This window comes from Hemicordylus capensis, chromosome 2, assembly GCF_027244095.1.
Source record: "Hemicordylus capensis ecotype Gifberg chromosome 2, rHemCap1.1.pri, whole genome shotgun sequence".
NCBI classification, from domain to species: Eukaryota; Metazoa; Chordata; class Lepidosauria; order Squamata; family Cordylidae; genus Hemicordylus; species Hemicordylus capensis.
Genome location: NC_069658.1, coordinates 156,943,208 through 156,969,888, shown reverse-complemented (window position 1 = coordinate 156,969,888; position 26,681 = coordinate 156,943,208). Strand labels below are relative to the sequence as shown.

General features: G+C 42.4%; 2 protein-coding genes across 10 annotated transcripts in view; one reads left to right on the top strand and one right to left on the bottom strand.

Moving 5' to 3' along the window:
* LOC128345373 (C-type lectin domain family 12 member A-like) overlaps window positions 1-26,306 on the bottom strand; it is a 75,096-nt gene extending 48,790 nt beyond the window's left edge. For 4 of the 9 annotated variants that reach the window (XR_008316404.1, XR_008316403.1, XM_053297231.1 and 1 more), the window contains exons 1-2: window positions 26,188-26,306; window positions 18,828-19,100 (exon numbers count right to left, since the gene is read on the bottom strand). Coding sequence is in view for 6 of the 9 variants with exons in the window: in XM_053297231.1 (XP_053153206.1) it covers window positions 18,828-19,026 (199 nt within the window). In the remaining 3 variants the exon portion in view is untranslated. Of the gene's footprint in view, window positions 1-9,712; window positions 9,732-18,827; window positions 19,101-19,960; window positions 20,276-23,427; window positions 23,494-24,671; window positions 24,931-26,187 lie in introns of those variants that run through there. The other 5 variants (XM_053297235.1, XM_053297233.1, XM_053297236.1 and 2 more) reach the window with 5 other exon arrangements.
* Window positions 20,305-21,273, top strand: LOC128343693 (olfactory receptor 10T2-like). The gene has a single exon (XM_053293127.1). The coding sequence runs from the start codon at window positions 20,305-20,307 to the stop codon at window positions 21,271-21,273; it is 969 nt and encodes a 322-aa protein (XP_053149102.1).
* Window positions 26,307-26,681: the final 375 nt, after the last annotated feature.

Genomic DNA, 26,681 nt, shown 5'->3' with positions numbered 1-26,681 from the left:
CAAATCATTAAAATGCAAAACTATTGAGTTTATATAAAAATTAAACAAAACTGGGGAAAGGAGAATGCCCCCTTATTTTGGATAATTTATTTTGGATAGTTATATCACTGCGGACTGCTGGGTGGCCCATTTTAAATCATTATATACAGCTCCTGTACAACCCACGTGGTCTATGTAGGTAAAAGGTCTGGCCAGAACTAGAGCCCACCAGTCAGATCCTGCCTTCAATAAAGGGTCCTTTCCCTTGCTTACATTATTTAGACTGCCTTCCCCCATGGCCTCCGGTCATGGAATAAGAAATTCATAATTTAATTTCCCAACTACAACCTGGTAAGGCTCCTGGCATAGACCTGATTTCCAGGGAATTGTTGAAGGCAGGATCTGACTGGTGGGCTCTAGTTCTGGCCAGACCTTTTACCTACATAGACCATGTGGGTTGTATTCCGGAGGATTGGTACATGGCCATAATTGTCCCATATATAAAAATGGACTACTGTCAGACCCAGCCAATTATCGGCCAATCAGTCTCTTGTGTGTCATCAACAAATTATATGCGAGGCATTCATGTTATAAACTCATAGACTGGGCAGAGCAAAATAATATTATAAGGGATGAACAGGCTGGCTTTCGATCAGGCCGGTCTATGCGGGATCAGATTTTGACGCTTTCACATCTAGTAGATAAACAACTTAGCAGAAATGTGCCCCTATATCTAGCCTTTATAGATTTTAAGGCTGCATTCGATTTGATCCCTAGAACCCATCTATGGTGTAAACTTGCTAAAACTAAACTTCATTAGGCCCCCATTTGCTATTCTTAATTAATTCATTATATGAAAAAACCTTTTTAAGAGTCAAATGTGACATCCAAGGACACTTTTCAAATCCAGTGTGTACATGTCTTTCAAAGATATGTAGCCTTTATAGATTTATGTGAAGAGGAGGCACTGTCCATCAATACCCAAAAAACAAAAATAATGGTTTTTAGTAAGCGTAGGAGATCTTATAAGTGGTCAATCAATGGTAGGAGCCTTCAACAAGCCAAAACATATAAGTATCTGGGCTTCATATTCCATTCGAGGAAATCCTGGAGACCACATTGTGAGTTTGTAACTGCAAATGCCCAAAGATCCATTGTCGCTATTTTTTTAATTTTTTTTACTCTAAAGGTGCTCAGAACATCCTGGCAATGCTAAGGGTATATCATGCGAAACCTTGGGCTCAGATGCTATATGGTGCCCAGATTCTTTTAGCTGGGAACTTACAATCTTTTGAAGTTGCTCAGTCAAGGTTCTTACAGGACATCTTCCAACTCCCCAGCTGCATCCAGCCCATTACCACCTCCCGGCAGGCATTTAGGGATTCAGTTTTAGCTTAGATATGTGGGTAGAGGGTGTCAAGAACAAATCTTAATTGTATCTGCAATGATAGAACTCATTTGTAAATGGAAACTTCTTGATGGTGGACATGGTGCCGGAGGGCTGTATCTTTTTCTGCTCTTCCCTTTGATCCCCCTTTTCTCTGCAAAAGTTAGTTTTCATTATTTTTAACCACACCTGGAGATTTTTAAACATTTGTGGCCAGACACCAAGTATGACCTTTATGGTTTTTAACTAACAATCACTCCAGGATAGGGAGAAAGAAGCGCCCTCGGGCTAGCCCTACTGCCAGAGCTGCGGAGTTGGAGAAGCAATCGAAGCAATCGAGATTGGAGAAATATTTAACTGCGGACGTAAGCCTTCCATCTATTTTACCATCTCAGGACAGATTTGCTACCCTTGGGGCTCCTGATGACTCCGCCACAGTTAATTGTAAAAAATTAAACACTGACTGGGTACTGACTGATGTTTTGCAGTATCCTCAGGCTGTTCCTGATTTGAATGCCACTCTGTCTCAGTTTTGTAAACCAATAGCGGATACATTGCAATATGTCCTACAACGTATAGGCCGCCGGGAAACGAAAATAAATGCTTTAGCCTGCTCTTTCTCTCAAAGCCAGAGAGGTGCGGTAATAACCCACAGGAATAACTCTTCCCTGTGCCTGGTAACAAGTTTAACTGTATATTACAACCCAATTGCATTACCTTAATTATCTCTCGATCACCCATAAACCACAATAAATGGTTACACAAAGAGGCAATTCTCTGCTCTTTGAGACTGTTAACTTGCTGCCCCATTTACAGCCAGGAACTCATTGAGTTTGAATACCTTCCTGATGTTAATTATAGTCAAAGGATTAAACTCACTTTCAGAAATGACAGAATTCCACATTTACTCTTTAATTGGAAGATGCTTTTAGCTGACTTTGGAATTCAAGCACAGAAGTGTTTTTCTAACTCTCTGGTAGCTCCTCTGATCACAAGAGAGTTGAAGTCAAAGCCTCTGCCTCCCCATCCCCACCCGGGTATTGATGTCAGCTCCAAGATATCCAGGCAAGTTCTGGTGTCTACTGGCTCTCAAGGCCAAATGACTCAGCCTGCTCATGACCAACTTGCAAAACAAAAACAACTCAGAGATGAAGTAATCTCCTGCTCTGCTATGGCTGCTAATCTCAGTGATCACAATTCCTCCCACACCTTTATTGACATGCTCTCCCAATCGTTATTGGAGCTGCAAGTCAACTCAAAATCCTTGCTAGAGATTGTGGATGACCTGGCGTTCCTGGGAAAGCATAATGATGCAGCTTCCCAATAAAAAAATCTTCTAGAATTTCAGGATATCGAGGCGTGTCCTGTTCCACAGTCTGGGAGGAACTGCCCCCTTGACTCAGCCTCTGGGTGACCTCAGCTCCAACCCAGATGTACTCCAGCAGCTCTCCTTGGCTTTCCAGGAGAATGGTCATATACAGAATGACCAGTGGGCAGGCCTTCTTGACAATCCCCACTTCACTGCTGTTTCCTCTATTCTGGACCCTAAATGTCACTCTTCTCCGATGAGAGAGTGCCATCAGCTTGATTCTGATTGACTTGCGGGCTCTTCTCACAAGCGTTCAGTGCTGACCTGGAATGTGAATGGCTGGATTTCCAAAACCTGTGATCCAGATTTCTCTGCTTTTATCACTGGCTTTGACATCCTGCAATTCAGGAAACTTGGCTGATTGGCAATATTTTTCTGCCTGGCTATTCTCATTTTGTATTGGATGCTTTGCCTGAAATAAGAAGAGGAAGACCTATGAGGGGTGTAGCAGTTTTTGTTTCCACCGTGCTTTGCTCCAAAGCGTCCTTACTGGGAAACTTGGACTCTTTGGCATTAGCTGTTCTAATTAATATTAGAGATTCTAATCTCATCCTGATTAATGTTTATATTCTGCCAGCTGGCTCACAAGCCTACAAGAAGGAGACATTATCTAAATTGGAGATTTTTATCTTAGAAATTCAGGATAATAACACACACGATCATCTGGTCATTGCTGGCTATTTCAACGCCTGCACCAGCACAGATGCTATTACTTTACTCCTCAAAGAATAAGATGGTCTGAGGCCCAATCCTTGCGTATCACTGCTGCACTTAACTCACCCAAAACTTGCCACATGTGTGAGGACATTATGGCTGGATCTTCCAATTTCTTGGAGAGCTCTGTGCTTGATTGTTATGATAGTATCCAGTCCTTACTGTATCCTGTGCTTGTTAACTTTCCTTCCTTATCTAGAAACCATCTAAAATTCCCCTCTCGCCCATGGTTCGATTGGGTTTAGGTTGCTAAAAGAAACTTACTAGGTGCACTTAAAATCTGTGCGGAAGGCTCAACCATGATTAGTGCCCAGGTAGTACATATTATGAAATTACAATATAAGCAACTGTTAAAGTATAAGAAATTCCAGTCAAATAGACAGTCTTGGAGGAAACAGATTATCTAGATCCATTTCAAACTGGCTTCTGGGCTGGCTATGGGGTGGAGACTGCCTTGGTTGGCCTAGTGGATGATCTCCAATTGCGAATGGACAGAGGAAGTGTGACTCTGTTGGTCCCTTTGGACCTCTCAGCAGCTTTCGATACTATTGACCATAGATTCCTTCTGGAGCATCTGAGGGGGTTGGGAGTGAGAGGCACTGCTCTGCAGTGGTTCTGCTCCTGCCTCTCAGGCAGGTTCCCGATGCTGTCCCTTGGAGACTGTTGTTCTTCAAAATCTGAACTTTTGTATGGTGTCCCTCAGGGCTCCGTATTGTCTCCGATGTTGTTTAACTTCTACATGAAACCGCTGGGAGAGATTATCAGGAGATTTGGTGCAGGGTTTTATCAGTATGCTGATGACACCCAAATCTATTTCTCCATGTCAGCATAATCGGGAAAGGGCATAACCTCCCTAAATGCCTGTCTGGAGGCGGTAATGGGCTGGATGAGGGATAACAAACTGAGACTGAATCCAGATAAAATGGAGGTACTCATTGTGCGGGGTTGAAACTCAGGAGACAATTTTGATCTGCCTGTTCTGGATCGGGTCACACTTCCCCAGAAGGAACAGATGCGCAGTCTAGGGGTGCTTCTGGATCCAAGTCTCTCCCTGTTGTCCCAGGCTGAGGCAGTGGCCAGAGGTGCCTTCTATCAGTTTCGGCTGATACACCAGCTGCATCCATTTCTTGAGATAGATTACCTCAAAACAGTGGTGCATCTGCTGGTAACCTCCAGACTGGATTACTGTAATGCACTCTATATGGGGCTGCCCTTGTACATAGTCCGGAAACTACAGTTGGTTCAGAATGCGGCAGCCAGGCTGCTCTTTGAGTCATCTAGGAGAGACCATATTGCTCCTGTTTTGAAGGAGTTACACTGGCTGCTGATATGTTTCCGGGCAAAATACAAGGTGTTAATTATGACCTATAAAGCCCTAAACAGCTTGGGCCCTGGGTATTTAAGAGAACGTCTTCTTCATTATGAACCCCACCACCCATTGAGATCATCAGGAGAGGTCCGTCTGCATTTGCCACCGGCTTGTCTGGTGGCTACTCAGGGACGGGCCTTCTCTGCTGCTGCCCCAAGGCTTGGAATGAGCTCCCTAGTGAAATGAACCTCCCCATCTCTGACAATTTTTAAAAAGTCTTTAAATACACATCTGTTCACCCAGGCTTTTAACTGATACTGTTTTGATTGTTTTTACTGTTGTTTTATAATATTGTTTTAAATTTTTTCAAATTGTTGTGTTTTAAATTTTTTGTTTTTGTTTTTAATTAATGTTTTAATGTTTTAATGTTTTAATGTTTTTATTATTATTATTATTATTATTATTATTATTATTTTATCTTGTTGTAAACCGCCCAGAGATGTAATTTTGGGTGGTATAAAAATATTTTAAATACATACATACATACGTACATACAGAACAATTGCACTGAACTAATAGAGGTGGCCAAATTGAAAAATTCTGCCACGTTTTGGCAGCTTATTTCACCCTCCTTGGAGAGAGCCCCTTCGCCCTCTCCATTTATCATATCAGCAGAGTTTTGAGAGTGTCATTTCCTTGCCCTGTATAAGAAGTCTGATGCTGCAGTGTGTATTATTGACCTGAGTACTAATGATTTACCAAATTGGAATCCTGTCTCCTGCTCAGAAGTCAAAAATCTTATTAAGCAGTTTTAAAAGGGTAAAGCCCCTGGAATTGACTTTACCTCTATCGAAGTTTTGCTGGCTAACCTGGATTGGTGGGTTCTGATGTTAGTTTCTCTATTTACCTATATTGACAACGCGGCCAAAATCCCGAAGAATTGGAGTGTAGCAATAATAATCCCCCACTACAAAATAGGTAAAAGAGATGAACCAGCAAACTACCGTCCCATAAGCCTGTTAAAAACAATTATTAAAATTTACACCAAACATCCTCCAGGTAAACTGATTGACCAACAATATTCTAGCCCTTGAACAGCAGGTCGTTCTAACATAAAAAATACCTTCACTTTGCAGTTTCTAGCAGAAAAATATACCCATAAACCTGGCTCTGCCCTTTATGTAGCTTTTATTGACTTAAAGTCAGCCTTTGATTATATCTCCAGGGAATGACTTTGGCAAAAACGGAAAGACCTTTCAACTGACAATTGGATCTTGCTTTTAATTTCCAACCCATACGTGAACTCTTGTCTGAAGATCCATTGTAACCTGAGAGGCCATTTATCGTCAGAGATCGCCACTTCCAGAGGAGTGAAACAGGGCTGCAACTTAGCACCCATCTTGTTCAATATCTATATTAATTCTGTGGTGACCCATCTATCTGTCCCCTCTATTCAAGCCCCGAAATTAGCACACAGGCAAGTCTCTATTCTCCTCTATGTGGGTGACAGGGGTGTATCTAGGGTAGGGCAGGCAGGGCACGTGCTCCGGGTGCCACTTTAAGGGGGCACCATTTTCTAAAATTAAAGAATTAAAAAAAATTGCCACCAAAAAGAAAATGGCCACTGCGCATGCTCAAATGGCCTCTGTGAGGCCCTAGGCCATGCCAGTCCTCACAGAGGCCATTTGAGAATGCATGGTGGCCATTTTGTTTTTTTTAAAAGTATTTTTAAAAATGGCCACCACACATGCTCAAATGGTCCCTGTGAGGCCCTAGAGGCCAGCGGGGGGAGGGGAGGGGGAACCTTTGCAGACCCACTATGGCCTTTAGTCACTGTACACATTTTCAGATTGGCACTATATGTACAGAGAATCAGGACTTGTGAATACTGAGCTGAAGCTTATGAGCTAGGATTGTATTCATTTGCTCTTACTTTGCTTCTTGTGATAAGTGAGTTAAATGTGATGTCTTAATAATATGGCTATTAATGGTGAGTTTGTCTTTGAGTCAGTGTGAAATCCTTACTATTAAGGCCCACTGGAAGTTTCTTTCTTTCTTTCTTTCTTTTTAACTGTCTTTTTGAAATACTAGAATATATTCCAAGCAGTGACACAGTTTACTCTGCATAGCCTTTAATTATTTTCAGAGTATCTGGGAAAAGTCAAATTCTCCATTTATTTTTAAAACTTATGTAACAGTGATGCTACAATGCATAGTAGAGAATTAGACAGGCACTTCTGTTTAGTTTTCCAAGTACACCTCCACATAGTATTTGGGTATTTCATGAGCCCCAGCATACTGAAATCTGTAGTTTTCCAGCATTTTTTGCTCTGGCTATGTCCACTGCTAAATAGTTTTTGAAATATTAAAAGATTAACGAGCTCGACTTGTATTTTTCAGCTGATATTATGGTAAAGTTATCTGAAAGATGGGTGTCAGATGTTTGGACAGGGGGCGTAATTTCAGTGCTTGCCCTAGGCGCTATTTCCCCTAGATACGCCTCTGGTGGGTGACATGGCTATTATGTTCCAGACCCCTATAGGATTAAAACCTGCTCTTGGCTTACTCAGTGACTTTTGTGTTGATGAGTCCATCGAAGTCAATTACCATAAAACAAAGGTATTGGTATTTGCTAAACGTCCAAAACACTTTAAATGGGTCATGCATGGACATATCATTGAACAAGTTTACTCCTTTAAATACTTAGGAGTAGTTTTCCATTCATCTGGTTCCCAGAATGCTCATTTAAACTCTATTATACAGAATGCCCAACTCTCAAAAAACAAAATCAAATCATATCACTTCACGCTGGGGGCCTCATTTTTCTCAGCTGCGATTAGACTTTTTTTTGCTAAAGTATACCCTCAACTTTTATATGGAGATCAATTGAGGCCTTTTAATAACTCTGCACTGCTGAAAGTCATCCAATCCAAATTTATCAGAGCTATCCTGCAGGTCCCCTGCTGTGTGCCCAATGCTCTCATTAGACGTGAAGTAGGTCTTCTTGGGTTGGAGTCGTGTTACTGGAGATGCATTATAAAGTTCTGGTTAAAACTAGCCCAAGTGGGTTTGGCCTCCTTTACAATGACTGATGGCTTCAATTGCAAGCGGAAGACTCTGGTTAAAAACAAACTCCTCCAATTCGGCCTTTCTCAAGACAAATTTGCCAGATTAGAGCCAGATCAGGCATTGAGGGTTATTAGTCAACGCATCTTGGATATGGAATTACAAGTGGAAGTGGCTAGCTTTAGGTCTGACATTTATATAGGGAATCAATTTCTCAATTTTAAACCAGCAGAGTACTTGGGTACTTGTACCCAAGGCATGCCCTTACGCTTGCTTACCTTAATGCACTTCCTACGGCTGTTCTGAAAGGAAGATTTATTTGGATCTCGATTTAGCTCTCGACTTTAATTTAGCTCTTGACTTTGTCCATGCGGTTCTGGCGCTATAGAAACCACCCCACATGTCATTTTATATTGTGATTTTTACAGGGATGCTGGCTCAAGATTAATTTCTCCTCTTCTGGAAAAATTTCCTGGACATCCCAATGAATTTTACTTAAAATTTTTGTTGACTAACTCCAACAAGGGGATTATCTGCAGAATGGTAAGGTTTTGCTATATCATTTGTAAGATTTGCTCTGATTCTATGTAATGGTTTTTTATTGTCTGGTGCATGATCAAAATAAAGATTACTTACTTATTTACTTCTAGATGGTACCGGAGTAGAGGACTGTTTAAAAATAGTCTGGGACATATTATTAATGGATATGCTAACCTTTTCATTTTACCTCAGGAAAGGAAGCAATGATAAGATGAATTTCTATTTTAACAATTGAAATATGTTAGATATTTGAATACATAGTTTAATTAGAACATCCCACCTGAATTCTTTTATTTGATGTATATTGATGTATGTGTACTGTGCATTCTTACCCCCAAATCCTTAATAAAAGCATATACAAAAAGCTGAAGCAAAGACATCTTAGCAACATCTGCTGGTGTTACCTTTGTGTAGTGCACTGACCTGAAAGCTGATTTTGCATCAAAATTACACAATTAAAAAAATTCTAAGCCAACTAATGAAACAATTTTGCTTCTGGAGATAGGATATGATCAACTGAAATTGTGCAACATGCAAAAGAAAATATTCATCAGATTTGGTTATTATTATTGTCTACCACAGGAACATAGGAAGCTGCCATATACTGAGTCAGACCATTGGCCCATCTAGCTCAGTATTGTCTTCACAGACTGGCAGCGGCTTCTCCAAGGTTTCAGGCAGGAATCTTGGAGGTGCCAGGGAGGGAACTTGAAACCTTCTGCTCTTCCCAGAGTGGCTCCATCCCCTAAGGGGAATATCCTGCAGTGCTCACACTTCTAGTCTCCCATTCAAATGCAACCAGGGCAGACCCTGCTTAGCTAAGGGGACAAGTCTTGCTTGCTACCACAAGACCAGCTCATTGAGGCTCACAGACAGGCAGTGATATAATTCCAGACTTGCCTTTGTTGAATTCGAGTCAACAAACCCCTGGCTCATAGTGTAGAATCTCCCGGAAGGAGCAGGTACGCAGCTTGGGGGTACTCCTGGACCCAGTCCTCACCCTGGTATCTCAAGTGGAAGCTATGGCCAGGAGTGCTTTCTATCAGCTTTGGCTGATTCGACAGCTGCGTCCATTCCTTGAAGAGGATGATCTCAAAACAGTGTTGCATCAGCTGATAACCTCCAGACTTGACTATTACAATGCGCTCTACGTGGGGCTGCCTTTGTATGTAGTTCAAAAACTTCAGTTAGTTCAAATTGCAGCAGCCAGATTGGTCTCTGGGGCAACCCGGAGAGACATATTATGCCTGTTTTAAAACAGTTGCACCGGCTGCTGATATGTTTCTAGGCAAAATACAAAGTGCTGGTTATTACTTTTAAAGCCCTGGATGGCTTAGATCCAGGTTACCTTAGAGCGCACATTCTTCTACATGATCCCCACCGCACGTTAAGGTCATCTGATGAGGTCCGTCTCCAGTTATAACTGATATGTCTGGTGGTGACTCAAAGGCAGGACTTCTCTGTAGCTGCTCCTAGGCTGTGGAATGCACTCCCTGCAGAAATCCGTAATTCGAATTCATTATTGGCCTTCAGGAGAGCCCTTGAGACCTATCTCTTTGGCCTGGTTTTCCAAGGTTTTAAAACTGTTTTAAATGTTTTATTTGTTTTATTTTTATTTATTTATTTTTACATTTTATATCCCGTTCTTCCCCCAAGGAGCCCAGAGCGGTGTACTACATACTTAAGTTTCTCCTCACAACAACAACCCTGAGAAGTAGGTTAGGCTGAGAGAGAAGTGACTGGCCCAGAGTCACCCAGCTAGCCTCATGGCTGAATGGGGATTTGAACTCGGGTCTCCCTGGTCCTAGTCCAGCACTCTAGCCACTACACCACACACACACACACACACACACACACACACACACACACACACACACACACACGTATATCTTGTGAACGTCTGTGTTTATATACTAACACAGATGTTCAGAAGATCCATAAATACTATTTCCATCTCTACTGCTGTAGAGGTCTGTGACTGGACAAATTATCCTGTGTACTCTTCCTTATTCCCTTTCACACTTATTTTCAGGTTCTGGGTGGATCAATCAACCCTCAATTCTGTCCGCAGAAGCATGATTACAGACTAATACAATCATTCCACACTTCAGTGTACATCTTAACATAATGCTAATTCTTTATAATTTTAACCAGCCTTCTTTTCACACCATGTGGCTCAATCTGTAGGAGGGCTTTTCATGTAACTGTACGTTTATAAAAACATTTCACAGCCCTATGTTTATCAAGGTCTTTTTGTTGAAACTAATTCTATCAGAGTTTCTCCTCACCACAACCCTGTGAAGTAGGTTAGGCTGAGAGAGAAGTAGGAGAGGAGAGCTGGTCTTGTGGTAGCAAGCATGACTTGTCCCCATAGCTAAGCAGGGTCTGCCCTGGTTGCATCTGCATGGGAGACTTGATGTGTGAGCACTGCAAGCTATTCCCCTCAGGGGATGAAGCCGTTCTGGGAAGAGCAGAAGGTTTCAAGTTCCCTCCCTGGCTTCTCCAAGATAGGGCTGAGAGAGATTCCTGCCTGAAACCTTGGAGAAGCCGCTGCCAGTCTGTGAAGACAATACTGAGCTAGATGGGCCAATGGTCTGACTCAGTATATGGCAGTTTGTTATGTTCCTAAGTGACTGGCCCAGAGTCACGCAGCAAGTCTCATGGCTGAATGGGGATTTGAACTCGGGTCTCCCTGGTCCTAGTCCAGCACTCTAACCACATTTTAACTGTTAATTGGTTTTATATTGTTTTTATAGCTTTTTATTTTAACTGTTAATTTATTTTAATTGTTTTTATTTTATTTATTTTCATTTTTGGAAGGGCGGTATAAAAATCAACCAACCAACCAACCAACTAATCAAATTTATAAATGGTTTTAGATGACTTGTAATAGCAAACACATGAGTGGCTTGTGCAATATAGATCTAATCAAATGTCTTGCACAACTAACAATTCACCTTACTGTGGACATTTGGATTTGCATTCAGTGTTGTTACATACATATTTTGCAATGTCCAAAATTAGTAGTGCCTGCAGGGGCACAAAGCTTTTGAAGGGTAAGCCCTTCAGACAGTTAATAGTGCTTGTTGGGGGTCACAGCTGTGTGTGTGTGTGTGTGTGTGTGTGTGTGTGTGTGTGTGTGTGTCTTTCTTAAACCCATGTAAGCCAAAAATTCAGAGTACAGCTCATTAATTAAAAGAGGAAGAAGTGTGTTAAGAACACTCGACATGTTAAGCAATGAGCAGTGAGAACAAGAAACAGAGTGGGAGGAAGTTAACATGATGCAATGTCACAAGAAGAAGTGATGATACAGATCGAGGGGAAAGAAAACATTTATGAAATTGGCACACTTTGAAAAGCAGCAAACACGTATATGTTGTCTCTAAAGAGCAAAGCTTAATGTATATTTCAGAAGAAAAATAATTACTCCCAAAGTGTCTTGTTTGCCCAACAAAACATCAGGGAACTCAGACAATTAGAAGTTCAGGTCCCTTCAGGGATCATTTATTTGAAAAGTGCTGACTCCCTAATCATGCCCGAGTGGCTTATCTCTCTTTTCATCTGGGAATAAACCTGTCTTCCTTTGAAAGGTGCTATGAGGTGGGGGGCAGGTGGAGGGAATGATGCATTATTCAACTTTTACGTGGTCTCTAACTACACCTAGTGCAGCACATTAGGAATGTGCAAAAATTGATTTTTTCAATTTGATTTGTGCCTGGATTGAATCACCTCTGATTTGTTTTGTGTCTGAATCTGTCCTGCAAATCACCCCAGATTTGATTTGGATTCAATTCAGTTTAGATTTGTATTGATTCAGACCACTTATAAAGGTCCTAGGGGCACCATATTTTGGTACTGGGTAGGTCCCTATGAGTGCCACCTACCAACCACATTTCAAGGCAGTGGGGCACTGATTTATTTATTTTTTATTTTTTACAGGTTTTGTATATTTCCGCCATAGGAAATAATGGGGATTCACAGTCACCCTATCCGAACCCTAACATGGATCCCCAGCTTTAATTTTTTTTTAATTTTAATTTTAATTTTATTTTTTTATTTTTTTTATTTTATTTTTTTTGAAGATAAGATTTAGCCCTTGTAGAAGTGGAGTTATGGAGCAAAATATGTGGTCACTATTTTTCAAGTGTTTGGATTCTTTGGTGTATAATAACTTTTCCTCGTACTGAATCCCTATGAGGATTCATTGCACACCTTAATTTCTTCTGTTCATTTCGACTGTCAATGGACAGTGCCAACAGTCAACTGCCATGTGCCAACTCTCTCCTGCAAGGCAGTGAGGTACTCAGTTTATTATTATTTTTAGGAATTTTTGAACTGTTTAGACTCTTTGGTGTGTGATGAATCTTCATAGGGATTCATTATGAAGAAAGGTTATTAGACACCAAGCAGTCTAAATTCCTAGAACATAAACTGAGTAGTACCCCACTGCCTTGGAGGTGCGAGGGGGGTGTAGCTGGCACATGGCAGTTGACAGCTGGCAGTCAACTGCCAGACATTCAAAATGAATAGAAGAAATGAAGGTGTGTAATGAATCCTCACAGGGATTCATTGAGGGAAAGTTATTATAGACCAAAGAATCCAAACACTTGAAAAATAGTGACCACACATTTTGCTCCATAATTCCACTTCTATAAGGGCTAGAGCTTAGCTTTTTTTTTTTTTTTTTAATGAAAGCTGGGAATCTGGGGGAAATGATAAGAGGAATCCAAATCTCAAAGCAATTTGAATTGAATCTGGCATGATTCAATTTGTACCCAAATCTAGCCAATGGACCTCAGGAGTGATCTGTCTCAAAATCACCCAAATCAGCTGGATTCAGGTACCTGAATCGGTTTGCACATCCCTACAGCACATGGATTTCAGGTATCTGCCTCTGGGAAGCCAACAAGAAGGAGATGAAGGCATGCCTTTCAGAGGCATCCTACATCTAAGCCCAGAGGTAGCCTGTAGCCATCAAGAATCCTAAGGGTACATCACAACCTAAACATTTGTTATTTATTGGTCCCTACAATAACATACATTCTGAGGTATCTTGCACCCTCTTTTTCTCCCTCCTCCAATGTTCTTCTAAGAAGGGAGACATATTTTGTTGCCATTAGGGAAGTCACATATACAGGTGAAACTCAGAAAATTAGAATATCGTGCAAAAGTCCATTAATTTCAGTAATGCAAATTAAAAGGTGAAACTGATATATGAGACAGACGCATTACATGCAAAGCGAGATAAGTCAAGCCTTAATTTGTTATAATTGTGATGATCATGGCGTACAGCTCATGAAAACCCCAAATCCACAACCCCAGAAAATTAGAATATTATATGGAACCAAGAAGACAAGGATTGTAGAATAGAACAATATCGGACCTCTGAAAAGTATAAGCATGCATATGTATTCAGTACTTGGTTTGGGCCCCTTTTGCAGCAATTACTGCCTCAATGCGGCGTGGCATGGATGCTATCAGCCTGTGGCACTGATGAGGTGTTATGGAAGACCAGGATGCTTCATTAGCGGCCTTCAGCTCTTCTGCATTCTTTGGTCTCATGTCTCTCATTCTTCTCCTGGCAATGCCCCATAGATTCTCTATGGGGACAGGTCAGGCGAGTTTGCTGGCCAATCAAGCACAGTACACTGTATACTGGGGGTGCTGGGGTGGCCCAGAGTGAGTGGTGGTCTAGTGCAAAGAGGGTGCCAACCACCCCCATCAGTTGCTAACCCATGGGGTACTGGGTTTTGTTGTTTCTGAAGTGTTCTGAGTGTAGATTCTTTGGTAGCATATAAGATTTTCAATGACAAACCATGAATCCACTCTCATCTGCTAACCTTAAAGACACATAAACTTCAAAAATCACTTAAAAACCAGCCCTTTGCCCAATTCCTTTCAAATAATTTTGATAGCTACCTGGCCCCCCTTGGGCACTACCACCCACCACATTCTGCTCTAGGCCCCCATTTTGTCCCCAACGTGAAGCTATACATTTGCTGACACCACCATGCTTTTTTATGGAGAAAAACCTTAAAGACGCATAAACTTCAAAAATCACTTAAAAATGAGCCCTTTGCCCAATTCCTTTCAAATAATTCTGATAGCTTCCTTGCCCACCCTAGGAACTACCACCCACCACACTCCGCTCTAGGACACCCCTTTCCCCTTGACATGAAGCTATACATTTGCTGCAATCCTAATTATTCCCTATGAGGAATTCAAAAATACTTTAAAAATTCACCAATAATCAGAGGAGTGTCCAATTGCCTTGGGGGGTTGTGGGTGGTAGGCACCCCTATCTGTCTACCACCCACCCAACTTTTGTATCCCTAGGTGCTCCACAATTGTGGATATGGGCTGGTTTTGGTCCCATTATACTCTATGAGAAAATAATTGAAAATATTTCAAATATTCATAAAAATTGTAGGACATAAACAGCAAGGGGAGCAGTCTCGCAGCAACTAACAACCCACCAAAACAGCAACTTTTTCACACCGTATATACGATGTCCTAGCTCTATATTGCAGGCATTAGATTCTGAACAAGGCATTGGAAATGTGAATGGTACCCTGCTGTCCGCATAGGGACTGCAGTGTCACGACACAGGAAGTGTGGAAGCACACTTCCGAGATATATCCTGACCCTCTTGTAGGGTCTAGTCTGGAAAGTGCTCAGAAGCACACAGTAAAAAGGAATCTGTCCCTCCCAACACAGATCACACGTTTCAAAAACAGTCCAAAAATGGCCAAAAAGGAATCACTGATGCAGAATGCACTGCCAGCCACAGTGGAGTAACATCACTGGCACAAGTTGCTCTCTCACACACAATTATGTTTGCTTACTTCCTAGCACTGCAGCAGCTGCCACAGCAGCACCTTTACCAGCAAGCATAGCCAAATGCTCAACTAAAGCAACTTCAGACACACTTTTTGTTGGAAGTGAAGGACTTTGCGCTGTCTCTTGTCTCAGTGACATAGGAGGACAGACTAGTGAGTCAGAGGGCTAGAGGGTCAAGATATTGATCATCCCTTCTCTACTGTTCTGACACTATCCCTTTGGAATGTAGATTGCTAATCTCAGGGTCACTTCCTCTCTCTCTTCTCTTCCTGTCCTTCTACCTTGCAACATGCAAGCAAGCTCCTCTCCCTGCACCATGTGTGCAGAGAAGATGCAAAATCCATCTGCATCCAGCTAGCTAGCTAGATTAGAGATCCTAACTCCTCACTTTCCTATCCAGAATGGAGTTCTCTAATAAATGCCATATATATTGATTTGAAACTATGAACTGGCTCCAAGTTACTTTACTCTCAGCATACACCTAACTAAACGCCTAACTAAATCCGCTGTGTTGTGCCTCTGTGCACTCTGCTATAATGAAAAGGGGATTCTCTTACCAGAGAGAATTCCCAACATGTTTGGCCGAGTACAACTTGCAATGCAGATTGCAGAGGAGACCAGAACAATGGGTGAAGCACAAGTTAGTCTCAAGGCCAGACATGGAGCTCATCACAGCAATCACCAAGAAATCTCTCTCTCTCTCTCTCTCTCTCTCTCTCTCTCTCTCACACACACACACACACACACACACACAAACACACCCCTCTGCCACTGTCAATTTCTTGCCACAACACCATCTCTCACAAACAAAACAAGCCACAACTCAAGGAAGGAAGGCACCCATGTTCTGCCTTTGTCAATCTGAGAGTCAGCAAAACCAGATAGTTATAGCAGCAAAAGCACAGCAACAGCATATTATACTTGGTGCAGAGAAAACTGTGAAGATAACACAGAGCCTGGACACCATGTTGAGCTGAAACAGAAACTAACTTTAATCTTCCCTTTCCAAACCTTCCCTTTCTCCACACAGAGTGTCATTTAGTTGCCCTGAAATATATACAACTATTATCACAAAACCCACAAAATCAACCTTCCTTAATTCCTTCATCCTCTCTTCCAGATCTATCCTCTTCAAGAGAGGCACACATGTCTCTCTCTGCTCCCCCAGTCCCTTTGAATACATTTTGAAACTCCCGCTTTTTGTGTACCTGCCCCCCCTCCCCAGCCAATGGGGGCACAGTTGCCTATGACAACACTTGATTTGTATGATAACAAGCCAACCAAGAAGCAAGGAGATCACAAGCCAATCAGAAGCCAGTGCCAGAAAACCAATCAGCAAGGGGAAAACAGGCCTCCAAAATGGCACTCGGAACATCAAAACAGGATCCCATTAATACTCTTTTGTCTCCACCATTCCCTGGTATTCATATGCTTACAATCAGTAATCCATGTCTGAATACAGGAGGAATTATTGTTTTCCAGTTCCTTAGAGTGAGCCTTTTGGTCACTTGAAGGTAATGATTCATCTATAACTGCTGCTCACATGGCGGTTCCAATGCAATGAGGCTGTTCCCACAAGCAGACAAGAGCAGGCTAAGGCAGTCAAGCCCACTCTTGGCTGCTTGCGAGAAGTAGCAGGAGGCAAGCAGCTGTGGGTTCCACTACCAGGGCAAACCTGCCTGCAAAGCCCACACCTAAAATATCCCTTAGCCCCCTCTTTTTCCGATTGCCTGCCAGTCGCAGCTGCAAGCAGACTGCAGGATACCCACAATGCACCAGGCACTCGCATGGTGCATTATGGGAGTTTGGGGGAGGGGAACAATGCATTCCAGCCCCCAGCCCTCCACACTGCCAGAGGTAGTGGAGAATCTGCGCACCCAGTGCCCTCTGTGGATCGTCAGCGGGGAAGGCCAGGGAACAAAACCTTCCTCCCCACCCACCCGCGAAGCCCTTCTCACAGATCGCGAGAAAGGGCTCGATATCTTTATTGTGGTCAGCAACCAATAGCTGATATATAAAACTTAAAACAAATTAAAATCAAGATAACTAGTTAAAAAAAAAGGGGGGAGCAGTTCTTACTCTGATGACCAATTCTACAAATTTGATGATGAATTCTACAAATAACAACACAAAATTGTGCAACCTTACACGTTATTTCAGTGTTCTGATCAGACAAAACCAGGAAATATAAAATTCGTCAGACCAACCAAGTAACTTTTCAATTAATGGGGTTATTAATTCTCTCCAAGAATCCGGATATATCTGATTCTCAGAGAGAATTAATAACCCCATTAATTGAAAAGTTAATGTAAGGGACGCAATTCCATCTCATTGTCAGTTTATTTCGCTGATCCCAACCACCTCTCACTATGCTCTGAAATCCTGGCAATGTCATTTTGTCTGTCTCTGTCTGTCAGCCGCTGCTTCACTGTGATCTTTAACTTCTCCAGTTCTTCTTTGGCTTGAAGTAATGAGCCCATCCCAATAACATTAAATTCCTTAACCATGATGTTCTTCCATGATGAATTAAATCCATCTTTTAAAACTAAAGCTGCCACCCCTCCCAGCTGTGCAATCTCAATTTCAGCCAATACTGATCATCATTCAGGTCTCAATTTTACATAAGCCTGTGTCTAACCATAGATTTCATTGGATTTTAATGATTGTTTGGAAAGTGTGGATCTGCAGAGCATCAAATAAATTTGTTTTATTTGCTGGATATCCTTGGTGAGTGATATCAGACTGGAGAGAGACTGCCTCTGGAATTCATAAGTACCTGGGGTTTACTAGTATGGCAGTTCCAAGAAGCAGCCCAATATTCCTCAAAGTCTGTTTTGAATACTTAATTACCTCTTGCCAAAATAGTGTCACAACTGGATAATATGAATGGGACATATGTCAAAGAAGTCATCACTCCATTGCAATGCCATCTGGGATCTGAAATGATCAAACTTATGTACTTTAATGACATTTTTGTTGTTATAGGCCTTAATCTAATGTTCAGAATTTGTTTTTAAAAACCAACACCTGAATGGTAAGGCATGTTTCCATTGACTGCACAATTATGTCCTGCAATTTTATGCAAAACAATTTTATGTTCATTAATATGAACATTTTGTAGTTCATCTAAAGCAGGGGTGCACAACTCAGGCCTCCTTGCAGATGTTGCACTACATCTTCCATAATCCCTGACTGTTGGCCACTGTGGATGATGGGAGTTGTAATCCAAAAACAGATGAGGGGCTGCAGTTGTGCAGTCCTGATCTAAAGGAACAGCCTGGCTAGAGCTGTTCTGATAGATGAAGGTCTGATAGATTGTCTTTTTGCTGAAACACTGGGCAGACTCACATATAGTCACAAATTCAGGCACTGAACATGGACATGTGCAACATCTTTGAGCCAACAAAGGGCATATACATATGCTGACGTTCAGAATTTACTGCATTAAATGTATCTCTCATTTCTCGGGTTGTGCAGGTCTGTGCTACATAACATATTAAAGAATGTGCTTAAGTCTTTCAAATGAAATTAATGAGGCCTTAGAAACTGAACTTAATTGTTTTGATTAGAATGTGGAACAAATTTTGATCTTGGCTTGTTTTTTCGGGTGTTTCTATAATTACCTTCACCTAGGTATGGTTTTTGCTGCTTTCTTGGAACTGAATCACCATTTCCAACAATGCACTTGAGATGGTTTTCCCACAGGGTGTCAATACAATAAACGTATATAATATCCTTTATCAAAGAACAGTTTCTTTTAAACTCATCCAAGAGGGCATCTTCAGACTTCCGCCAAAAGTGTCTTCTGAACTTTTCATTCATGTTTTTCTCTTTCACTCCTTTTCCCTCTCTTATGGATTCTTGTTTTTATGAATTCTTTTGATATAGTTCTTCCTCTGTATTAGAAAATAAGGAACATCATTACTAAACATCTAGTAGGTGTTATGTTGTTGAATGGTGTTATGATTATTTTGGAAAGGTGGTTTTTAAGAAGGAAGGAATAGCTGCTCAGGTGCTACGGTAAACTCTTATAATTAAAATAATTTGCATTCAGTGGCAGTAGTTGATATTTCAAATATAGACATATATAATCTATGCATTCAGTAACTGTTTGCTTGTAGTTTTGTGATCTGTTATTTTTTTAATTTTGATTTTGAAATTGCACAGGTTTTGAAATATGCACACACAAAAGATGTTGAAATGTGCACACAAAATCTCACAAATTTTGAAATATGAAATGCAGGAAGTTGTAGACATACCACTCTTTCTGTTTTCTCCTGTAACAATATCCGAACCCAGTTGACAAATGTCTAAAATATGCCGTGTGACATAATTCCTGATATTTACCAGAAAATGCCATGGCCAAGCTTTTCTCTTTAGCTAATGATCTTTTTAAAATCCTCTCTCCATCATTTGTGTTGGCATTTACTTAGACATGCTAGCAAATGTCCAATACAAGCTCCATTAAACAGCCATATGTCCCCTTTTTTTCCTCTTTAACTGAGGGGTGTAGCTATAATGGTACGGATGTGTTCAAAGAACCCAGCGGCCCCAGATCCTGAGAGCCCCCAGCTCCACCCCTCCCGATTTTCTTCATTATTTATTCTGAGGGGCCACCGGGGAGACATGCGAACACGGGCCCCCTCTCCCCTAGCTATGCCCCTGCATTGAGCATTGGTGTGCTTTTCAGCTTGGGATATGATAGAGGGGTGGTGGGGCTGTGTAGAAAAACGTAGTGAGTAGCAATGAGAGATACCTTTGGCCCAGGCACAGAGTATACAGAGGTGGTAGGTTTTGGATTGCCTCTGTTGCCAGCCATCATCCCTGCACCATCTGGTACTGAGATTCAGCCTGTTCATGGTTGTGGGAATAAGTATCTCTGGGAGACAAGGATGAGCTGAGCTGAGCAGAGGAGGGAGAAGCATGGAGCACAGAGCAGGGTATTCTTCTAGGGTACCCAAATATCTAATTGTCCTGGAGATTTCCTGAAGGAAGCTGTATGCATATGCTAATTTGTTTTTAGATGAAATGTGTAGCCAAGTTCCTGTTCCTCCTCTTGAAATGCTAATGATTCATTTATAGACCCAAGGCCTTGAACCAATGAAGAGAAGAAACGAAACTGAAGTTACAGAATTTGTCCTGACTGGATTTTCAAACTTCCCAGACTTGCAGTTGGTGCTGTTTGTTGTATTTTCCCTCATGTATTTGGCATCTCTTTCTGGAAATGTTATAATTATGGCTATAATCTGGCTGAATCGCAGTTTGCACATTCCCATGTATTTCTTCCTCTCACTCTTGTCCTTCTCAGAAAGCTGCTACACATTTGTCATTGTCCCCAACATGCTGGTAACTCTTCTCTTGGGAAGGAAGACGATCTCTTTTGCTGGATGTGTGACACAAATGTTTTTCTTCATCGGCATTGCGTGCACTAACTGCCTAATCCTCATTGGGATGGGATATGACCGCTATGTGGCCGTGTGCCACCCCTTGCATTATCATCTTATGATGAACAGGAGAGTTTGTTTGCAGTTGGGAGCTTCTTTGGCAGTGAGTGGCTTCTTTTTCTCATTTATTGAGACATACCTTGTATTCCACTTGCCCTTCTATGGAGGAAACAGAATTGACCACTACTTCTGTGATGTTGCACCTGTGGTCAAGTTGGCTTGCCCTCCTGATCAGAACACTGAAGCTGTGATTTTAGCACTCTGTACAATATTTATCCTTGGCTCCTTTCTCTCTGTCATCCTTTCTTATTTTTTCATCTTTGTCACTGTCCTAAGAATTCCCTCTGCAGAGGGGAAGCGCAAAGCATTTTCTACCTGTACCTCCCACCTTATTGTTGTGATTGTGCACTTTGGATGTGCTTCTGCCACCTACTTAAGGCCAATCTCCAGTTACATCCCTGGAAAAGACATCATGGTGTCTATCATGTACACACTAGTAACTCCACTTTTGAATCCCATTGTCTACAGTCTTAGAAATAAAGACATCCAAACTGCTCTCAGAAAACTCCTTATCAAAGAAATCCTCAACTGGAGAACAGGAAGAACTCATGCTCTTGTGTTGTGAATTTATAAAGGAGCATGAGGAGTCAGGGACATAGCAGAACAAGGGTACCAACGAAAAGTAACAACCACAACCAAGAGCCAGTTCAGCTGAACAGCCTCTGCTTCATGTGACAAGGATGGAGTCATGGTGAGAACTTGCACACCCAGACATCATTAAAAGACATGCCAATGCAATCTCAGCACATCCTTTAATCACATGTGAGGGGTGTTCATCAGAATCGACCTGTTTAAATAGGGTTTTGGAGCTAAATAGGGGTGTTTTTTTAGAGAGGATACACATGTGATTAGAGGACATAAGATCACCTTTTGTTTTTGTTTGTTTGTTTGCATTTCTATCCCACTCTTCCTTCAAGGACCCTAGAGTACATAACCAGTACATGGTTGGTTCTGAAGGTATATCCTTCAGTGATGTGGGGCTGGGTGTGTTCTCACCACAGCCCCATCCTCCTTGTATGTAAAGGAGGATGTTCAGCTGAATCAGCTCCAAGGGTTTCTGGCATAGGCTTTCTTTTCTTTGCAAGATGCTGAATGTAAGAGAGATTCCTTGGGTTTGAAAAAGCTTTTACATAGTAAACGTTTTACATAGTATGATGTGACTGCTGAAACTGCTTTTGAATGCATTCTCAGTAGTAATGGAGGATGTTCTGCTCCCAACTATAAGTATCAAAAACTACAGAAGCACTTGTGATATTTTTGGAAATGTATTTTTAAGAAGTATTCAACAAAACTATTAGTAATTTTGTCATAGTCATTTCAATTTTTAGTTTCTCATTTCAAGCTTAATTTGTTTATATTACTTGATATGAGTACATATTACTTAATATATTACTTAATATTTGTTCATATTAATTACTTGTTTTATTCATATTACTTAAGGGTGGGCCACTACGTCTGGTGCCACATAGTGTATATTTTAGTCCAGTTTGTATTCCTTTCTTGTAGGTTGTGCTACCTCTTTCCTGAGTTTTAAAGTCTCTTATTTTTGTGGATGAACCTATGTAGGTTATTTTTCATTTTTTCCTTTCAAGTACTGTTTGTCACTGATTAATTAGATGCTTCCAACAAGATTTCATGCTGTTCTTTAAAGAGCCACCCAATTTGAAATCTCGCATTGCATTTACTAGCCACTAGATGTCAATGATGCTCTCTATACAGCAGAAATTCTACAGAGAGAAAAGTTAGACCAACAGAAGTGCAATTTTTCAGAATTGAGGACTCTATTGAAGTTTGCAGTGGCATTCAAATGTGTGAGAGAGACATCAAAGAAAGCTATAATCCCAGGGACATGGATACAATCCAGCCAAAGTTAAATATTTCTGTAGAATATTCAAAATGATGTGTGGGGGTGGGGCAGGCAGAGAGGGTTTGGTATAAGATGCTGCCTTGGGTGTTGCCTACTATGAACTATGAACTCTATGAACTATGAAGTAGGTGTTGCCTACTATGAACTATGAACTCCGCCCCAAAGAACTCCCCCAAAGGGGAGAAAGGTTAAAAAAAGGTTTTTTCCACTTTTAAAAAAATCACGAACCCCCTGAACTGTCAGGGTTCGGTCCAATGTTGGACCGAATTGCTGGGGGATTCGGTTCAACCCCAAACCATCAAACGGAACTGGTTCAGGGTTGAACCTGTTTGCACATCCCTACTAGTTGGCCCTTCCCCTCTGCAGAGACCCTGGGGGGATGATGGAGAAAAAGGAAATGGAGTCCTGTAAGGCAGCCCCTTTAAGGACTAACAGGCAGAATACAGGAGGACGGGAATGGAAGGAAGGGGAGGGGCTAAGAGGGGTGGCGGCTGACCCTGGGAACAGCTATAATGGGCTTGAAGCCAGTGATGAGGAAGCCAGGGGAGATGGAGGGTGGCTTCCTGTATGGGCTCCCGGGGAAGAGCAAGGCCTTTCCTCTCCCTGGCAGATGGAGAAGAAACAGGGTGCTTGGAGCCCCCTCCCCATCCCTCTGAGGCCTGGATGCCCAGGGATGGTGATGCTAGTGAGGAGGAAATGCCACAATTGGATTTGCCTTTTTCACACCTGCTGCACACTGAGTTGACACTTTCAATTTCACAAAACACCCAGGATCCCTCTCCTGTTCATTCACCAACAGATAAGACCCTCAGCAGGGTATATGTCAAGCTGGAGTGTTTTGCCCATAAATACCTATTCAGGATAAAAGATGAAAGCATTTGATGCCGGATATTTCACCTGCTGGTACCTTTCTAGGACAACCTTATTTCACTTCTGGGTTGAATGCAAAAGAACTTCTTATTTGGGGAAGAACTGCTTGCATAAATTTCATAATATATTATCAAATGTCAATATAGTCACTAAGGACGAGTTAGAAAAAAGGTTGATAGAGAGTTGGTCTGAGGAGGAGAGCTGGTCTTGTGGTAGTGAGCATGAATCGTCCCCTTGGCTATGCAGGTCCACCTTGGGTGACTGCATGTGAGCATTGTAAGATACCCCCCTTAGGAGATGGGCCCATCGTTGAGTGGAAGAAGAGCACCTGCAGGCTTGCATGCAGAAGGCCCCAGGGACACACGCCCTGGCAGCATCTCTGGTACGGCTGAGAGAGCACCCCCCACCCCGGCCTGCCTAAAACACTGGAGAGCCACTGCCCGTCAGTGTAGACAATATTGAGCTGGGGGGACCAATGGTCTGACTCAGTATAAGGCAGCTTCCTATGTTCCTAAGGGGAAATACCATGCTTGAGTGTTTTCAAGTTAGGAACTTAATACTACATTTGGAAAGCTCTAAGATTTTGGGTAGAAAACCAATGGATTTTTAGAACTTATCAAAAATAATATTTTCTGTTCTAAAGGCTTAACATCTATTCTCTGTGAAAATAGATGGAACCAAACAGGCCGCAATTACATGAAAAAGTGGGAGTTGGATTTCAATACAGTTTTTTGGGACCAGAATGCTGGGGTGGGAGGTGGAATCAATGCTATCTTAAATCATGATCTTTGGATAGTAGAGAAGTAAATGCAAAGCTTTTGTGATAATCAGAATCAGAGGCAGGACTCGGCCTCACTTAGAGGAACTGTTGGGAGGTGGGCCTGCCCTACAAAGGGAAGAAAGCCCGGGAAGTTCCAGTCCAAGGGACCAATCCAGAGGGCTGGGCTGGGTTTTCTGGCCCCACTCCTTTCTGGAGCAGAGGGAGCTTTGCTAGGCTGCTGCTGGTTCAGGTCTGTCCCAGGAGGGCCCTGAGGAAGCCGCAGGCTGAGCTGCTGGGGATTTGGGAAGGCCGCAGCCTGTGAGTAATAAGGACCAGTGCGAAGCTCGGCGTGTTAGGAGGACGGTGGCTTTTCTTTTCTGTCATTGCTTGGAGTGTGAGTTGCCATGGAATGAAATCTCTCTCTTGCAATCTGCTGTGTGAAAAGACACTTGTTCTTATGACATACCTTTCCCTTTCAATCTAATCATAAGTCCTTGTTACTGAAGTGTGCTACTCTTCATGTTGGGTCTGTCACACGCCTTTGGAGGCCTAGGACTGCTCAGCCTTTGGGGGGAGGATTGGTTTGTGTGTAGTTGTGTGTTGTGTTTTTCCCCTCCCAGGTTGAAAAGGGGTATGTGAGCAGCCTGTGTGATTTGAAAGCCAGCCAGTTTATGTGTGTGTGCTCTCCTTACATTCCCAGCTTCCTCCTGTCCCTGGTCTGGAACTCGTGCATGTGTGTGTGTGTGTGTGTGAGAGAGAGAGAGATCCCCACCACACACACACTTCTTGTTGAAGCCTCTGTCTCTGTGTGCATGATGTGTGTGATTTACCATGTAGTGGCTGGTGTGTTGGGTTTACTTTGAAGACTATTGCTTATTGCTCTAATCTGGTGGTCTCTGTGTTCTTAGAAATCCTCTTGACTTGACAGTAATGGCAGGGAGAAACCTTTCTGGCCTCCTGTCTTTGGTTGGTTGGCTTCCCATACAGTGCTGCTTCCGGACGGTATATGACTCTAGATGTGTTTGGAAGATAGTTTGTCTTTCCCAATGGAGAGACTATTTTAAGAGCATAAGAACAGCCCGGCTGGATCAGGCCCAAGGCCCATCTAGTAGAGCATCCTGTTTTGCACAGTGGCCCTCCAGATGCCACTGGAAGCCACAGGCAGGAGTTGAGAGCGTGCCCTCCCTCCTGCCATTACTCCCCTGCAACTGAGGCTGGAGGTGGCCTTTAGCCCTCCGACTAGTAGCCAATGATAGACCTCTCCTCCATAAAGTTATCCAAACCCCTCTTAAAGCCATCCAGGTTGTTGGCTGTCACCACATCTCGTGGCAGAGAATTCCACAAGTGGATTATGCGTTGTATGAAAAAGTACTTCCGTTTGCTGGTCCTAAATTTCCTGGCAATCAATTTCATGGGATGACCCCTGGTTCTAGTGTTATGGGAGAGGAAGAAGAATTTCTATCTACTTTCTCCATACCATGCATGATTTTATAGACCTCTATCATGTCTCCTCGCAGTCATCTTTTTTCTAAACTAAAAAGCCCCACCAGGTGTTCTAGTTTTGCATCATAAGAAGGGTGCTCTAGGCCACTGATCATCTTGGTTGCCCTCTTCTGCTCCTTTTCCACTTCTACAATGTCCTTTTTTAGATGTGGTGACCAGAATTGCACGCAGCACTCTGGGTGTGGCTGCATAATATTATAATGCCCTTTTGTATTAGGGCATTATAATATTAGCAGTGTTATTTTCAATCCCCTCCCTAATGATCCCTAGCATTGAATTGGCCTTTTTCACAGCTACCACACATTGAGTCAACACTTTCAACAAGCTGTCCACCACGACCCCAAGATCCCTCTCCTGGTCAGTCACCCACAGCTCATATCCCATCAGTGTATACTTGAATTTGGAGTTTTTCGTCCCAATGTGCATCACTTCACACTTGCCAACACTGAACTGCATTTGCCATTTTGTCGACCACTCACCCAGTTTGAAGAGATCCTTTTGGAGCTCCTCACAATCAGTTTTGGATTTCACTACCCAAAAGTTTGGCATCATCTGCAAATCTGGCCACCTCGCTGCTTACCCCTGCTTTTCTCTTCTCTCACAACAGCCCTGTGAGATGAGAGTGTTCCCTCCTCCCTCCTGTATTTATTCAAATAGAAGATGATTCCAAAGTTAAGACAACCCCCTTGAAAAATACAGTTATAAAAGGAACAGGTGTCTAAATTTAAGACACACACACACACGGGATGTGCACGTAACCACGAAGGCACGGTCCAGCGCTGGCGGGGGTCTCCCTTTAAAGGCGGGGGGTTGCACTTACCTCTCCCGCCGCTTTTCCCCTGCTGTCGCTCTGTTTTTTGGAAACGATTTTGGGGCAGCAGCATTCCTCCCTGCTGCCCCTGCTCCCATTGTTAGCTGGAAATACCGGAAGTATCAAGCGCCCATGTACTTCTGGTATTTCCGGCTAACAACG

Excerpts from the sequence above, each read along its gene's own strand:
- LOC128343693 (XM_053293127.1), top strand. The coding sequence starts at position 20,305 with ATGAAGAGAAGAAACGAAACTGAAGTTACAGAATTTGTCCTGACTGGA.